Genomic DNA, 17,916 nt, shown 5'->3' with positions numbered 1-17,916 from the left:
GTACGCGCTGCTTCCTGCCAGGCCGCCCCCAGCCCGGCTCCTCCCCGCCCCGGCCTCCGCGGGACAGGAGATGTAGGAGGGGGGCAGAGTCCCAGCTGTCCGCCCGCCCAGTCGCGCAGGAGCTACTCTGGCAAGACAGACACAGGGTAGGAGTGGTGTGGCCGGGAGGGTCGTGCGTGTGGCGCGCGCCTCTTGCCATTCCTAGCCCCCTACTTCCACCCCGCACCGCAGTGCCTGTCGCAAGCACCAGGGGGCGCTGCCCGCTCGGGGATCCCTGCGGCCCACCCGCGTTGGTCCCCTCCAAAACCTAGCTGGGGAGGTGGACAAGGGGCGGGCCGGGAGGAGTGCCTATTCAGCAAGGAGCAACGAATCTCTCCCAGTAGCTCTCCCAACACCCGGGTCCTAGCCTGAAGGGCCTAATCTGTTGCTCCTAACCTGGAGTATGTGACCCCGTGGGATAGCCACCAACTTTTTTTTTTTCTTTAGCAATCTGCATGGGGGGGATAGAACTCACAACCCCGAGATCAAGGGTCACCTGCTTTACCAACTGAGCCAGGCAGGTGCCCCCGAGATCCACTAACTTTTGAAAGGCCGAAAAAATGCCAGATGGGCTCAGATACCCTTTTCTAGAGCACAGAGTCCCCAGCTTTCACCAGATTTGGGCTGAAAGGTGGGGAGTACCTTCATGGGGCAGTCTTGGGCCAAGGCCTGAACCCCAAGTGTTTCAGGCAGGGGTGAGCGAAGGCTAGGTACATGGGAGTCCTCTCCTGTGTCTGTGTCTTCTCCCTCCTGCGCGCCCTTACCTCTGCTAGAGTTTAGGGAGGGGGGAACCACTGAAGGAAAGAAAAGTTAGTGTCTCCAGGGCTGGGAGGGGTCAGTAGGTCATGGGGTGAGGTCCTGCTAACCAGAGCATGCTGCCAGATAAAAGACCAGGGACCTAGATTCTGGAGCGTTCACAGGAAAAGAATTACTGTTTTTTTCTTCCATTACAATCCAATTAAACTCCACTTATTAGGAACAGCCCTCTGCCCTGCCCACAGCTCAGCCAGGCAGAGGTGAAAGAAATAATCTTGAAAGTAGATGAGGGATGCTGAGCAGGGTGCCTTGGTCTCATTCCCATTTAGCTATCCCTCCCCACTTCAGGGTTTGGAGATAAGTGGAAACATCCTCCAGTCACCTGATCATCCCACCACCCCACCCCCACCTCCACCCCCTCACCTAACAAAATCTCATCTCTACCAAAGATTGACACAAAGTGGCAGTAGAAACTGAACAGTAGCAGCTTGGGCAAAGCCTACCCTCAAGCAAAAGGCCAATGGTGTGAAAGCACAGGGCTGACTAGGGTTGATGGGAGGATACAGCGGGAGAAGTTGCTGAGAGTTTCTGCAAACAGAGGCAAGAGATAGTCCTACTCTGCCGTCTCCCAGTTTGAAAGAAGAGTTTGGTTTAAGATCTAGGATTCCTTCTAAGACCACATAGAACCCACAAGCTGCTTTTAGGGTGAGAACTCAGTAGGTCTCTTGCACTTGAAGCGTGACCAAGTGGTACAAGAATGCTGCTTCTAAAGGCCGACTGCCTGAATTTAAGTCCTGACTCCCAACTCTTTCCAGCTGTTCCACACTAAGTTACTTAACCTTTTCGGACTTCCTTTCCTGTTTCATAAGCTGGAGCTATTAACTTGCCTCAAAGTGTTGCTATAAGGATTAAATGCTTTTTAAGTGCTCACAACAGTGCCTGGCACTCAGTGAATACTCACATCTGCCAAGTCTGCCATGGCAACCCCAGGACTCCGTAATAGAAAACCCACCTCAGTGGGACTTCTCTGTTTAGAATGGACTAGGATAAGAAATACAAGAGGGAATGTCTGCCAAAAGGGACTCTCGAGGCCAGCAACACATTGGTGGCATCTACCCCTGTCTGATGAGTGCTGTTGGGGTGGGTACAGGCTGCTGAAACCAGAATCAGCATGGAGATCAGGGCGGCAGTGACAAAACTACCACACTGCTATCAGAAACCAAGTGAACACATGGGACTCAGCTCCTAACATGTTGAGTGACTGAGAAGGGGACAGGCCCTTCAGCTTGTCTGTGTTCTAGATGGTGTGACACTCCGTGGGCGCTCAGGAAATGCTGAAGCTCACAAGGAAGCATAAGCCCCGCCTGCTCCAGCAGCACAGGATGAGGCCAGGCCAGGCTGCACCTCCCAGGTTTGCCACAAGTCTCCCTTCAGATGGTTTTAAAAGACTAGATCCTGGGGCGCCTGTGTGGTTCAGCGGGTTGAGCTTCCAACTTCGGCTCAGGTGATGATCTCGTGGTTTCATGAGTTTGAGCCCCACATCGGGCTCACTGCTCTCAGCCTGTCAGCGCAGAGCCCGCTTCAGAGTCTCTGTTCCCCTCATTCTGCTCCTCCCTTGTTTGCACTCTCCCAAAAACAAATGGTTAAAAAAACAAAAAAACCAGCTAGGTCCTGACCAAAGGCAAGAGGACTCAGGTGCTTGCTGGGCACCTTGCTGGGCAGCAGGGGAGGGTGGTACCAACCCAGGTGTGGAAAGAGAATATTTTACTCCAGTACTTGCTATTGGCTTAGTAGTGGGGAACAGCAGACAGGTCAGAGAACTTCCGCATCAAAAGTTCTCTGGTGAGGACTAACCATGAGAATTGGCTTCTGTACTTTGTTTATATATAAATATAATAAAAATATATTTAATTTTTTTAAATTTATTTTTGACAGACAAGTATGTGAGCATGAGCTGGGGAGGGGCAGAGAGGGAGACACAGAATCCGAAGCAGGTTCCAGATTCCAAGCTGTCAGCACAGAGCCTGACGTGGGGCTCGAACTCATGAACTATGAGATCGTGACCTGGGCCAAAGTTGGACGCTTAACGACTGAGCCACCCAGGCGCCCCTATATTTATTTTTAAATGTTTATTTTTGAGAGAGAGTAAGCAGGGCAGGGCAGAGAGGGAGACAGAGAATCTGAAGCAGAGGCTCTGAGATGTCAGCTCAGAGCCTGACGAGGGGCTCAAAACTCATAAACTGTGAGGTCACGACCTGAGCCAAAGTTGGAAGTTTAACCAACTGAGCCACCCAGGTGTCCCGATTTATATTTTAAGTATAAGGCTGTATGTATATAATGGACTCACACAGGATACATCATGGGCTATGCAATGAGGAATCACTTTTCAGCGTCTCTTCCATCAGAATGTGACTTTTCTTGCCCCCTCCCCATCCCAAACATACTTTACACTTTCAATTTGAATGTACACAATGAGAAAAAGCTATGCTGAAAATACAGATAAAGGCCTCACTGTTCTGCAGAGATTTTGTCATAAACACCAAGAAAGTTTACAAAACTCTATGGCCACTGGAACAATTCTGGAAGGGGGTACTCTGGCCCCCACGAGGGTTGGCCCATGCATGACAGAGACTCAATATTCTGACAACTTTCGACCCAAGGAACTGACTGCAAGGCTCAGAGTTTGAGGCCTCAGCTACCTGTTTTCCTGGGAGACGGGTCTATGTAGACAGTATGAGCAGCCAAAGGCCACACACATCTCAACTTTTGTTACTTCTCACTGAAAACCGCTAATTTGAGATTCTGGTTTAAAAGCCCTATAATTAGTGGCTGAAGATTTTACCTAAAATGGGTTTGCCAAAGCTATCTGCCCAGAAACGGCCAGCAGCATCAAGATGTTTCACTAATGCATCAACTTCCTATTCCAACTCCCTTTCCACCCTGTCTCCTGCAGTGCTTAACAAGCTACGCCATCTGAGTCTCTCTCCCTGCAGCCTGGTGACTAGACTACATGTGTCTCCCCCTCCCAAATTAGCCTCTCTAGAGCAAACTGGGTCCAGCTTCTGTTGTCCTGCACTTGGGCACAAGTGAGCCCAGCCCTCAGTGAGCGGAGATCCAGAGTGCAGAACTTCCCATGAGCCCCTTCTCTAACATCTGTGGTTACCCCTGCCGTAGGAACCCACTCCTAAGGTGGACCATGGGGGCTGATAGCAGTCCATCCACACCTCGCTACTCACACACACCTTTGGGGAGTTAAAACCTGTGACAGGATGCACTCGATCCAACCATTTACCAAGATCATCTCCTAAGTGCTAGGGAGGAAGTGGCCATCCTGTGGTACAGAACTTGCCTCTGAAAGGTGACCAGGCCTGCACTGCCTGAGGCCAGGAGTGTGGGCCCTGTGGGGCCCCCATCAGGCAGAGATCACACACGACGGAGTATCTGGAGCACTTGTTAATCCGTTATGATTTATTAGCTGTACAGCAGTAGGTCCTCCTCCCCAGCTTTCAACCCCATTACATATTTTATTACAGGTCTCATGTTGGTGTCCTAAAATAATGAAAAATATCACACAGTACAGCTAAGTACAAAATGCATCAACCTAGAGTTTGATAGCTAACTGATGGCTCTTTTAAAAGCAATACACAGAAGAAAAAAGTGTTTGAAATCAGCAAGACTGAGGCTCTCTAAAAAACACATTTTAAACATGTGACAGTTCATGTGCAAGAATCACTTTTTAGTTGGTTTTGTTTCACATTATTATTATTACTTTTTTTTTTTTTTTTTTTTTTTTTTTTGCAGATCCAAAGTTTAAATTACTGACCTAGTGAAATTTTCTGGCCCAGCTTTTAAGGGCTGCTGTGACCCACTCATAATCATCCTTCTGCTTGAACAGAGGAGTTATAAAACACAAAATTCAGCTACGAACAGAGCAAAGAAAATGTGGATGGGAAATCATAACTGAAAGTTAATTGTACAAGGTTCAAATGCTGGCTCCATGGGCTGGAAATCCGATCTTCCACGTGGGTGTCCATCACTAGCGGCAGTAGTCTGGGTGCCGTTCTGCTACATGATTGTGATCCAATTCCTCGTCAACATTTACACACTACAGAGTCTGTGGTGACTTAATTTGCAAGTAATTAAAATGCTGGGTTTTCTTACACTGCACTTCTTTTCAACCTCTTAATTAATGGAAAAGATTAAAATGTAAAAAAAGTTATTTACAAGCTTGACCATACCAGAAACTCTGCCAAGAAAGAGGCAAAGCCTTCAGGACAGAAACCGATCGCAGCATGCCGTACTACTGGTGTGCAGCTGGCTCCGAGCAAAGGGAGTCAGGGAGAAGCAGAAGCAAAAACCAGTTTAAAAGTGTAAGTCCTTCCCAAGTCTGCATTTACAATTAAAAACTCTCCTGGGAAGAAGACCTAGAACTCTGGGAAACCTGGTGGCCATTCTGGAGTGGTTTACCATAGCCAAGAGAGAGGGTTCAATGTCTCTGTTTCCGTCTAAGAAAACCAGTCAGGCATCAACACTGTCCTCAGCACTTCACAGTAAACCCTCAGGGACTCAGAACATTCCATGATTTGCTAACATCAAACAGCAAGTTCTAGTTAAATCACATTTTTCTAACATCATCCTTGAAGTTTTAGTTCTCAGTATGTTTGGTAAAATGGTGTAAAATGATGCTTTTCCCAAAGCCAAAAGAAGAAAGAGGGAGAAAAATTAAGATGCAGGCCGTTTAAACACAGCCCAGAGCAGTCCTGGCGATGAGCAACGCCCTGCCATCACCGGTCCATCATGCTGAGGATCATCTCAGGCGTGAGGTCTCCGTTGGGGGCGTCTGTGGCGGCTGGCTGGGCCTCCTCCTCCTCCCCTTCCACGGGCTCGGCGTCTGGCTCTTTTTTTACTTCAACTATAATGTTCTCAATTGCACCTGTATTCTGGTCTTCCACCTGGATGATGGCTGTTGCTGGCAAGAAAGAGCATGAACAAAACAAATGCTCCATTAAAGCCCCTGAGGATTGCAAGGGTCCTTTCAGACTTGACACTAAATGGATGTCAGCAATGTAGGAAAGCCTCAGTAAGAACACAGAGAAAGCCAATTAAAAAAAAAAAGGCTCAATGACCTAAAATGTGGCCATTCAAAAATCCCCAATACTCTAGAAACCATCAGTGAACAAAAGGCAGACATTCATCTTTATATGCCTCCCAAATTACATATTATAAGCCTTAGTTTTCCTTTATATCATAAAGTTGAGCTTTACACCAATGCAAGATAGACAAAAGATGCAGACAGCACATGACGAATACCTCACACTGTGTGTGATGCAGGACTGTGTTAGAGGCGACCCGCCTCTAGCGAGAACATGCCATTCCTGATTCTGAAGGTCTCCCACACCCAGGGCCCTCCACCAGTTTTTTCACTCAAGTATGTGTAGGCAAAGCGGTTCCCAGGACCTATAGTTAACCAACCTCACACTCTCCTGTGACAGACATCTATACATGGGGTTCAGGAAGTACGTTAAAAAAAACAGATTAAATCTTGCATTTGTTAAGGAAAAAAACCCCACCAGCTTTCAGGTATCCAGGCAATGAGTAGAATAGAGACCTGAGTCCCCCAGAGCCTGCTGTCACGGGGGCAGTGTCCAATACAGGACTGCTGCCCACTACCACTTGTGATGTGGGGTACAGGCTAAATACCTCCTCTGTGTCCTCTCTTAAATCAGAAGGCGAGCACTTGAATCCAAAGGCCTGGAATTCTTAGGAGGAACAATCTCAGCACAGAAATTGCTTTATCCCTCCATCCTTTAAAATTTAGCTCTTTTATATTCATTGCCACATCAATTTTGCCAGCTGACTCTAACTGTGATGGTCTTGTAACCCCTACCACATTAGCAGTACCTATCTTGTACAGCACGAGTACCCTTCTACTCTGGACTTCTCACTGAAGCAGAAGAGGCCTCTAGCATCTTCCTCAGGTGTTACTCAGTAAAAACTAAACAAGTGCTTCCTGAGAGTTTGTTCAGGGTGTGACCTTAACTTATTCTCATGGCTTAGTTCCTATCTTTCCCCAAAACAAGGACCCATCTGGCTCCTCCACATGCTGGGAGAGGATGCCAGCCTACTGAACTGAGACAAGTAACTTACGCTGGGTCTGTTTGGGCTGGTTGGTTCTGCCAGGGGGGCGTCCTCTCCGCTTCTTGGCAGGTGGTGGGGCTGGGGTCACAGGCTGAGGCTCTGGCTCGGGTTCAATTTCCACAGCAGGCTCCTCCTCATCCTCATTGTCATCCAGATCTGGCTCAGCATTTTCTTCTCACGAAATCAGGAATAACAGGTGGTGGGGCAAGAAGAAGTATGGTGGAAGAAAAATATGACACACACATATCACATATTCTGTTATGTCTAGTTACGTATTTATTTTAATAGAAATCCATTTAAAAATGCTTTTGCTAGGATTTTTGCTATCAACACTGACAGAGTAAACTGGTATTGTGGTCCAATTAATAAGCAAATCAGCTTGAAGACTACTATTCATACTTTATATGGACTGGATATTACTTTTTTCTTTTAGCTGTAGACATCAGAATATTGAGTTTCAAATTCTTGACAGGCAACTCCATCATATGCTAGATAGACAAAAAAAAAGTGTTTAAGCTGAAAACATACGTTCCCTCTATTATATGAGGACAAAGCAGGACACTTAGCCTGAGACAGACCCTTGAAGATGTGCTCCTGCTTATCTCTGAGAGGAAGGTGTGTGTGTGTGTCAGAGAGCAAGACATAACTTCCTATTGCACTGTGACGTCCTATTATTAGGATAAGCAGCGAAGAGTTCTTTTAGGACTATTATTGATGTGTTTTTTTTTTAAAGCCAAGTTTTTGGACTTAATTCCCAGCTATGTCAGATTCAGTGGGTCATTCTTAACTCTCTAATTTTCTCTCTGATTCCATGACCACATAAAAGGAGACAGGACTATTATAGAAAGAATACTGACAAGGAGCCTGATGATATGGCTTTGAATCCCACATATCTTACTAGGTGTATGTAAGGTGTCCCTTACTAGGGACAATTACCACAGTGAATCCCAGTTTCCTTGTATGATCTCTACACTTACTGGTGATTTGAGGATCAAAAGGACTGAACTAACAACACATGTAACCATGCTCTATAACTTCTACTCTCTAGCACAGACATAGCTCTTATTTACACCACAGATCACAGTTTTTAAATTCTCCATTATTCCATTCAGGCTTCATTACTTCATTTAATAAGAGGTGTTACCCTCATTTTATAGAAAAAGTGAGAAGCCAAGTGATTTGTAAGGCACGGCTGAACTGCAGCAGGCAGAATTCACCTCTGGCCTCTGTCTGGGGCTGTCCTGCTGCCCCTCCCCACTCACCACAGCACACAAAGCGCCTTCCCTGCCTTCCTCTCAGAAGCACAGGTTATACAATCTTCCCCTGGGTCCAGACATTTAAATTTAGAAATCAAAGACTAAATGCTTTATCTTCAGGACAAAATGCCTTATTTGTCAAATCCTAAGTGAAAATGTGGGGAATACATTGGTATGTGGCAGTGTGTCAAGAACAAGATGCTTCCCTGTTGAACTTATTCAAGCCCCCTATTGCCTAAGTTGGCATAATGCCTAGAAAACCAAACAAATTCACTCAGAATTGGGGGAGAAAGCCACACAAAGAAGGTTAATAGGGTCAAAGGCTTATTGGCTTGGAGAGATTTTGGCAAAAAGCCTTGAAAATAGCAGTAGACTCTGCTGGTTAATCTCTGCAGGCAGAACTTCTGGGAGAGAACAAATATGACTGTGGCCTTGGTCAGCAAAGGGATGGAAGGCCCTGACTTTCTGGGGGGGCGGGATACAAAGACACTGGGTACAAGGCCCAGACCCAAACTGTGCTCTACAAGCCAGCAGTGCAGAAGCCAAAGGAGGAATGGCAGAAATCTACTGGGAACCATCAGTAAAATCTTTAGCTGAAAGATGCTCTGGTGAAACATAATTAGGGAGTGAGGCTGATGGTGCACATCACCAAGAAGACTAAGGGCCAACGTCTGTGGCAGAAGGAGGCTCTGCAACTAGAAGCACTTACAGACATCCTTGAGCTCAAGGTTACCCATGGATCTCTGGTGGCATTTGGAGCCTGTGACTTCCCCTGGCTTCTCCCAACAGTCCATTCATTCATTTCTTAGCCAAACAAAGGGGTCCCACAAAGATTCTCAGTAAAGAGTGGTGTGGGGTTTTTGTTTTTTCATGTTTATTTATTTGTAATTTTTTTTAATGTTTATTTTATTTTTGAGAGAGAGAGAGACTGTGGGGGAAGAGGGGAGGGGCAGAGAGAGAGAGAGGGAGACAGAATCTGAAGCAGGTTCCAGGCTCAGAGCTGTCAACACAGAGCCCGATGTGGGGCTGGAACTCGGGAACGGTGAGATTGTGACCTAAGCCGAAGTCCGATGCCTAACCAACTGAGCCATCCAGGCGCCCCGATGTTTATTTATTTATTTTAGAGAGAGAGAGAGTGTGTGAGCAGAGGAGGGGAAGTGAGAGAGGGAGAGAGAGAATCCCCACACTGTCAGCGTAGAGCCCGATGCAGAGCTCAAACTCACAAACTGTTATAGCATGACCTGAGCCGAAATCAAGAGTTGGACACTCAACTGACTGAGCCACCCAGGTGCCCCAAGGGTGGTATGCTTTTTTTTTTTTTTTTAATTTTTTTTTTTAAGTTTATTTATTTTTGAGACAGAGAGAGACAGAGCATGAACGGGGGAGGGTCAGAGAGAGAGAGACACACAGAATTGGAAGCAGGCTCCAGGCTCTGAGCCATCAGCCCAGAGCCCGACGCGGGGCTCGAACTCACGGAGCGCGAGATGGTGACCTGAGCTGAAGTCGGACGTTTAACCGCCTGAGCCACCCAGGCGCCCTGAGGGTGGTATGCTTTTATAAAGATTAAAGCAAACCGACATTTTAAAGGAGGCATGTTTACTTAAAACCCAGTGATGAAGATAATGCTTAAAACAGATTTCTAGAAAAGACAGCAAAAAATAAATTACTCTTATGCTTACTGGATGAATAATCTCTCAGAAAAGTTCTAAATAGAAAAGTAAAGGCTTTATTAAAATATACAAAATACACAAAAACTAAAAAGGACCTTGTTACAGCTCTAAATATAAAAAATCAGTACTTTCATAAGCAAGTTTTAGATAAAATCAATAAAGTCACTGAAGTTCTCAAACATGTTCAACCTTCAAAAATTTCAATCCCTCCCCATTACTACTGAAGCTTCTCCCCCCCAAGTTTGTTTATTTTGAGAGCGCACGCATGCGCGTGCACATTGAGTGGGGAAGGGGCAGAGAGAGAATCCCAAGCAAGCAGGCTCTGCACTGTCGGTGTGGAGCCTGATGTGGGGTTTAAACCCACAAACTGTGAGATCACAACCTGAGCCAAAACCAAAAGTCAGATGATTAACTGAGCCACCCAGCTGCCCCCGCTCCCCATTACTTCTAACAAGCATGCAAAAGACAAAATGAAGAGCCTTAGAAACACATTAAGGCGCCATCTATAATCTTTCCAGTCCGATGGTGCTTCTGGGGTAGTGTATTCCCCAAAACAAAACCCATTTACATACATCTTTTACCATAAAAAACTTAAATCTTTAGTCACAAATGTGCTTTCTCAACTACTTGGCCAGTAGTCCAAGTATCCACATTGAAAAAGCCTACCACCATGAAAAAGTGTGTACAATCAAATGTGACTCCTATGTTACCGACACTCTTATTCTCCCTCCCTCTTCATGACTCTAGCACCTCAAAACCATACCAGAGCACCTGGATTTCATGACTAGAAAGGCAAAAACACCCCAGAAAGCATCAACGGTAGGAAAATAGGCAAAGTGTTACATTTTAAAATTCAGAGATTAAGGTAGGAAGAGAAAGGCTGACCTTCATGGATCTGATCAACACATCTCAAGGCTAGGCTGACACAGGCAGTCAAACCAGAAGTTGGTCAAGATGCTTAAGCAACCTTCTTCACGTCCATTAGATTCATTGCTCAAATCTAGACCAGCTTCCTAAATGTAAAAGTTATGAACATAGAAAAGAAACTCTGCTGGCCTTAGAATATTACTAATCTGAGTAAACTGAGTCAAGATATTAATTTTGCTTTGGCTTTAACTGAACATGTAACATATAAGACATTATCAAGCAGTGGAATACCAGGAGAAAAAAAAATGGCCCCAGAAACATACTAACTGCTGCTGTAAAAATATACACATTAGGGCGGCGCCTAGGTGGCTCAGTTGGTTAAGCGTCCGCTCTCGGTTTCAACTCAGGTCATGATCTCAAGTTTCATGGGATCAAGCCCCGCATCAGGCTCTGCGCTGACAGTGTGGAGTCTGTTTGGGATTTTCTCTCTCCTCTCTCTGCCCCTCCCCAGCTCTCTTTCCCTCAAAAACAAACAAACAAAAAAAAACCCCAAAAAAACAAAAACAAACAAAACAAAAAAAACCCCCACAAAAAACCATACACACATTAGGAAGACTAGAGGTTACAAAAAGTAAGAGTGATTGGCCTATCTCTATATCCCAGCACATCCTACATAAATGTACTGGCAGCTGGGCACCAAAATCTCTATGTGTAACTAAATCAAGAAACAAGGTACTCACCACTGTCAGAGGAGTCTTCTTTTTTAGAACGCATCTTTCTTTTTCTTCCACGTTTACTCTTCTTTGTTTCCCCTCCATTTTCCCCTTCTACGCCATCTGGACCAGCACAATTATCAGCATGTCTTGCCATGGTATTCTAACAAAAGAAATAAAACCTTCATTCATATTACTAAAAAAGTTGATATCAGAATTAGATGTTCTCTTATTTTAGCTTAATAAATAAAAATTTGGGGTAACCATATTAAGTCCAAATGTTCTAGTATGTGTTACTAAGCACATTCTAAACATATTCTCCTCGTTCAGGGGAAATGGCCTCCCTCTGGAGGGGGGAGAGAGAGGGGGGAAAGGAAGGGAGCGAGAGGGAGACAAAGAAAAGTCCGTCAGAAGAGGAGGCTGCATCCTCTGAACAGGGGCTCAGCAGCCTGCAGACAAGAGGAACATGGGAGATCAGACCAGCTCCCTGTCCTGTACAGAATGGCTCTAAGGGAAGATCCAGGACAGATCTATTCACAGATACAGAGTTCCCCTTCAGCAGAAGGGTTCACACATGCACAGAGAACCTGGAGGTGGGGATGAGTGGCCCTTTCCAAATGATAAGGCATCTCTGTGCTTATAACCTCAGTGGAAAATCAAGAACATGGTATTAAGAACCACAACAAGGGAAATAAAGTTCTGACTCTTACCCGGCGTGTAAATGTTTTCCCACACTTAGAACAGACAAAGGCTGCAGGGACAAAGTTGGGGTCATGATAACGTTTGAAGTGCATGTCAAGGAGCTGCTTCTGGCGGAAGGTCTTGTCGCAGTGGCTGCAGGCATAAGGCTTCTCCCCGGTGTGGGTGCGCTTGTGCATGATCATGTGCCTCTCCTGAAAGAAGGGGGGGGGGGGGGGAGGCCTCAGAGCCTGTCACAGGGCTGCTATACTAGCCACAACCTACATGCATGTGGTTGACAGGCCTTTCTCTCTGAAGGATCTAGGCTCAAAACTACCTGTCCAGAGGATAAAGTTGTCTTTACTGGGGTATAAAACTGCTTCCATCAATTCTAGTATAGATATGCTCCCCCCTCCTGGGCTGCTTGTCTTGATCTCCCCCAACCAATAGGCCCCAGGAACAGATTCTTCTCTTTTCTCAAGTCCTGGACTTAATTCCCTCAGTTCTGAGAAAGCAGCCAGTATTTGGCCTGAGGGGGAGGTAAGCTATGACAGAATAAAACATCAGCTGGGGACTGAGATGATAAAATTGATGAGTGAAACCTTTGGTGACATTCCTCATACATCAGTCTGAAAATATCATCCTTAAAAACAGCCATCATATAAGGAATATAAAAACCCTCGGATAAAACCTGACACTGACAGGGAATCAACTGCTTTCTAACTATGAAAGTCTCTACCTGTCTGCAAGCGTAATCACACTGATCACACTTAAAGCGCTTCTCGTTCTTGTGTGACTTCTGATGCTGTATGAGGGCATAGCGCTCATGAAACACAGCATCGCAGTATCGACATTTCTTGCCTTGCTCAATATAGGAATGCTGCTTTCGCAAGTGGACACCTGAAAACAAAACACAAAGCCCAGTCTAACTTGTGAAACCACAAACAACATTTTTTCTCCTTCTTAAAATAATTACTCTGGCTGCTGTACTGAAAATGAATTAAAAGGAGGAGAGAGGTGAGAGAAGATGGTGGCCTGGAAGGAGCAGGGAGAACTGATGAGAGACTCAGGAAGTGAAATCAACAGGATTTAGTGACCAAATACAGAGCAAGGAAGAAGGTAGGTGTCAGAGACGATCTCCAGGTTCCTGGATTCGAAAATCAAGTAGGTGGTATAACCATTTGCTGAGACAAGGAACAGTGGAAAAGGGCTGAAGCCCTTTGTTTGTTTTGGGGAAAGGGGGTTGAGGGGACTTTCAGACCTTCAGTTCTAGATATGTCAAATTTGAGATGCCAATGATATCCAAGTAGGGATAGGTATGGCAAGGGCTAGATAAGCCTAGCTCAAAGGAAAGATTCAGAGTATGAACTGGAGTTGTTAGGATTTGAGTTACACCATGGGAGCTGATGAAATCACTAAGGCAAAAAGAATGAAAAAGAAGAGTTAGGGTCTTGCTTTAAGAAATCTATTAGGTAAAAAAAAAAAAAAAATCTAATAGGTAAGGGGTGCCTGGGTGGCTCAGTTGGTTGAGCATCTGACTTTGGCTCAGGTCATAATCTCATGGTTTGTGGGTTCAAGCCCCACGTTGGGCTCTCTGCTGTCAGCACAGAGCCTCGTTTGGATCTTCTGTCTCCCTCTCTCTGCCTCTCCTCTGCTGGTTCTCTCTCTCAAAATAAATAAATAAACTTAAAAAAAAATCTAACAGGTAATGCTAGTGGGAGGAAAAGAGGTTAAAACAACGGAAGGCTGAGAAGGAATAGAGAAGACAGATAACAGGCTATAGTGCCACGGAAGCCAAGGAAGAAAGTGTTTTAAGGAGGATGGCACAATCCACTATGAAGAACACTCTTAAGAGATCAAGAGACATGGGAAGTAGAATGCTCCCTGCATTCAGCAATGCGGTGTTCTTACTGATCTTAGGAAGAGTCACTTTACACAATAGGGTATAAAGTCAGATGGGACGGAAATTAGGAGCTGAGGAAGGGAATACTGTGAGGGACAGAATTCTTTATGAGGGCTGGCAGAGAAAGAGACAAGAGTCAAACCTAAACACCCAAATAACATAAAAAAATAAAATAAATGAACCAAAGATGACTCCTAGAGATCTACTGTACAGCGTAATTCCCATAGTTAAATTTTTTTAAAGACTGTATTTTTAAGTAATCTCTATACCTAACGTGGGGCTCGAACTTAACAACCCTGAGATCAAGTTGCATACTCTACTGACTGAGCCAGCCAGGTGCCCTGAATTCCCACCATATAATACTGTTATTACATATTAAACATTTTCTAAGAAGGAAAAAAAATTTTCTAAGAAGGTAGGTCTTATTTAAGTGTTCTTATCACAAAAACTAAATAAAAAAAAGGAAGTTTCTGTGTACAAAAATTTCCAAATTTTGTTTAAAAATTTTTTTTAAATGTTTATTTTTGAGACAGAGAGAGAGAGCGTGAGTGGGGGAGGGTCAGAGAGAGAGGGAAACACAGAATCTGAAACAGGCTCCAGGCTGTGAGCTGTCAGCACAGAGCCTGATGTGGGGCTTGAACCCACAAACCAGTGAGATCATGACCTGAGCCAAAGTCGATCACTTAACCGACTGAGCGACCCAGTCACCCCCAAATTATGCTTTTTTTAAATTATTTTTTTAATGTTTATTTATTTCTGAGACAGAGAGAGACAGAGCATGAGTGGGGGAGGGGCAGAGAGAGAGGGAGACACAGAATCAGAAGCAGGCTCCAGGCTCTGAGCTATCAGCACAGAGCCCGACTCGGGGCTCGAACTCACAAACTGTGAGATCATGACCTGAGCCGAAGTCGGTCGCTCAACCAACTGAACCACCCAGGTGCCCCACCCCCAAATTATGTTCTAACAGGAAAAACCAGAGACTATAAAAAAAAAGTCAAACCTAGAGGAGGAAAACCTGTTCTTTTCCTTTTTCAATGTTTATTTATTTATTTTGAGTGAGAGAGGATGTGAGCAGGGGAGGGGGCAAAGGAGAGAGGGAGAGAGAATCCCAAGCGGGCTTCAAAACGTGGGGCTCAATCCCATGACCACTGAGATCATGACTTGAGCCAAAATCAAGAGTCAGTAACTTAAACCAACTGAACCACCCAGGCACCCTAAGACTTTTTCTTTTCTTTTAATCTTCAAAAAAAAAGTTCTTTTAATTTACTTATTTTGAGAGAGGGAGAGAGCGAGAATCCCAAGCAGGCTCCAGTCAGTGCAGAGCCCAACACAGGGCTTGAACTCATAAACCGTGAGATCATGACCTGAGTCGAAACCAAGAGTTGGATACCCAACCGAATGAGCCACCCAGGCGCCCCCAATACTTTTTCTTTTTCTTTTTTTTTTTAAGACAGGAGAAATGTAAGCGTGTTTAGAGTTGAGGGGAAAGACAGGAAAGAAAGTGTGAAGATGAGGGTAAGGAGGTGGTACAGGATGGTATAAAAGCTGCAAAGAAGACAAGACAGTAGGATCAAGACTAAGGCAAAAGGACAGGCCACCAACAGGAGGAGTGATGCCAACTCTCTTGCAGCAAGTGAGAAATGAGAAGATGAATGCACACTGGCTTACAGATTTGATAACAGGAATTTGGGAGTTTCGATCCTTACTTTTTCAGGGCTTGAACCCATGAACTGTGAGATCCTGACCTGAGCCAAAATCAAGAGTCGGATGCTTAACCGACTGAGCCACCTAGGTGCCCTACAAAGTGATAAATTTTAATTATGGCATATTAGTGTGAAATCAGGCCTGCTTTGAAGAGGGAACACAAACTTCTTTGGGACTGGTTTTGGGAAATAACTATTATTTGACAGCTCCTAGGCAATTATGTACGGCCTAAGGGGTATCATGCAAATATAAAACATCCAACATATTTATTTATATCATAAAAGTGAGTAATTTTAAAAAATTGAATAATCCAGGGGGTGCCTGGGTAGCTCAGTCAGTGGAACGTCTGACTTCGGCTCAGATCATGATCTCACAGTTCCTGGGTTTGAGCCCCGCGTCGGGCTCTGTGCTGACAGCTCAGAGCCTGAAGCCTACTTCAGATTCTGTGTCTCCCTCTCTCTCCGCCCCTCCCCAACTCATGCTGTCTCTCTCAAAAATAAACATTAAAATGTTTTTTGAATAATCCAGACAGTGGCCTAGTAGCTCACACACATTGCCATGAGATATTATTAATTTAGATTTTGGTTTCTGTACCATAAGAATAGAAAAACTCACTCATTTATCAGAGGACAGTGCCTCTTACATCTTTCCAACAAAGTCCTCTTAACAGCAGAGTAGGACGAACACATGACACATGGGTCTTATGTGGAGCCCAAAGTCCTCTGCTTCAAACTTGTGGTTTCATCTTAAAAATGAATGTTAGATGTTAAAAAAATTAAAAATCTTACAACTTGAAAAAATGTGCGCTAGTCTCCATTTTGTTCAATATGGTCATGTTAATACAAAAATGATTTAAGACACCAGCTAAATTATAGAACTTTACATAAAATCTTTGAGTAAAACCAATGTTGCAGAAAGATAGGCCATGTTTATGCTATGGCTCAGTATGCTCCTGATATGACCCAAGTACTTCTATGTTCCTCAGTGGAACTAGAGGCTCTTAAGAGCACTCAAGACCAGCTTGCCATTATAAGCTGTGTTGTGTAGCAGCTCTGCTCAAGATACCTGTTGGAGCATCAAGTTTATCACCTATAATACTAAAATACATATGCCTTGGTAACTTCATATGGTTGTTGTGAAGATCAAATGAGTTAAAAAGTAAAACAAAGCTGGGGCAACTGGGTGGCTCAGTCAGTTAAGCGTCCGACTTCGGCTCAGGTCGTGATCTCACAGTTCCTGGGTTAGAGCCCTGTGTTAGGCTCTATGCTAACAGTTGAGAGCCTGGAGCCTGCCTTGGATTCTGTGTCTCCCTCTGTCTCTGCCCCTCCCCCACTCACACTTGGTCTCTCTCTCTCTCTCAAAAAGAAAAGTTAAAGTAAAAGATATTTTGTAAAGTATAGCATTTTACCTAAATATAAAAACATTTAGAAGAATAATATTCAAGGAGCAATACATCTACCATCAATGCAGAGCTCGATGCGGGGCTCGAACTCCCAAACCATGAGATTACAACCTGAGCCGAAGTCAGATGCTTAACTAACTGAGCCACGCAGGAGCCCCAGCAATGGCTTTTATTAAGTGGCAGGCCATTCATATACACAAAGCTTATATGAATCAGAAAAGGAAGTTATTTATGATCTTCATATTTTCGCACATCCTCAGAAACATTTTTCATTTACTTACCCAAATCACTTTTTCGGGCTATGACAGTGTCACAGTGGGGACAGTGAAATTTGGCCACATTTTCTGTGTGCTTCTGTAAAATGTGCATCTTCATGGTACCACTTTGGGTAAACCGAGCATGACAAATATAACATTCATAAGGTTTTTCCCCTTAAAAGGAAATAGAGAATGAACAAATTAGACAAAATGAATATTACCATTTAATTGGAGGGTAATTCAGGAGGCAGTAAAGCTAAGCTACAGAGAATCTCTGGGTACTACCCAGAGGGCTCAGGCCCACTGCATGGCCTGCGCCTGTCTTGAGAGATGGAAAAGTCCTAAACTGCTGCCGCCACCCCTGCTCTGCCAGCTCTACCAGAGTCATTCACATGAGAAAGAGAGCAGTTCCTATGACAAGGCTTGCCTTTGGGGGGCAGGAGATGGATGACAGGAGGACCTACAAGTTCTTTTCTTTTTCTTTCTTTTCTTTCTAAATTATCTCTACACCCGACGTGGGGCTCGAACTCACA

General features: G+C 44.7%; 1 protein-coding gene across 3 annotated transcripts in view; it reads right to left on the bottom strand.

Annotated features, from left to right (window-relative positions):
* Positions 1–4,240: 4,240 nt before the first annotated feature.
* The window catches only part of CTCF (CCCTC-binding factor), a 48,142-nt gene continuing 34,466 nt past the window's right edge, over positions 4,241–17,916 (bottom strand). For 2 of the 3 annotated variants that reach the window (XM_042920596.1, XM_042920597.1), the window contains 6 exons: positions 17,408–17,557; positions 12,857–13,017; positions 12,150–12,332; positions 11,467–11,602; positions 6,943–7,104; positions 4,241–5,764 (listed from right to left, as the gene is read on the bottom strand). In XM_042920596.1, the coding sequence (XP_042776530.1) occupies positions 5,580–5,764; positions 6,943–7,104; positions 11,467–11,602; positions 12,150–12,332; positions 12,857–13,017; positions 17,408–17,557 (977 nt within the window). In that variant the 3' untranslated portion in view covers positions 4,241–5,579. The remainder of the gene's footprint in view (positions 5,765–6,942; positions 7,105–11,466; positions 11,603–12,149; positions 12,333–12,856; positions 13,018–17,407; positions 17,558–17,916) is intronic. The other variant, XM_042920598.1, reaches the window with a different exon arrangement.

This window comes from Panthera leo, chromosome E2 (assembly GCF_018350215.1).
Source record: "Panthera leo isolate Ple1 chromosome E2, P.leo_Ple1_pat1.1, whole genome shotgun sequence".
Taxonomy (NCBI): Eukaryota; Metazoa; Chordata; class Mammalia; order Carnivora; family Felidae; genus Panthera; species Panthera leo.
Note: the sequence above shows the minus strand (reverse complement) of the source record. Positions and strands in the feature narration are given on the sequence as shown.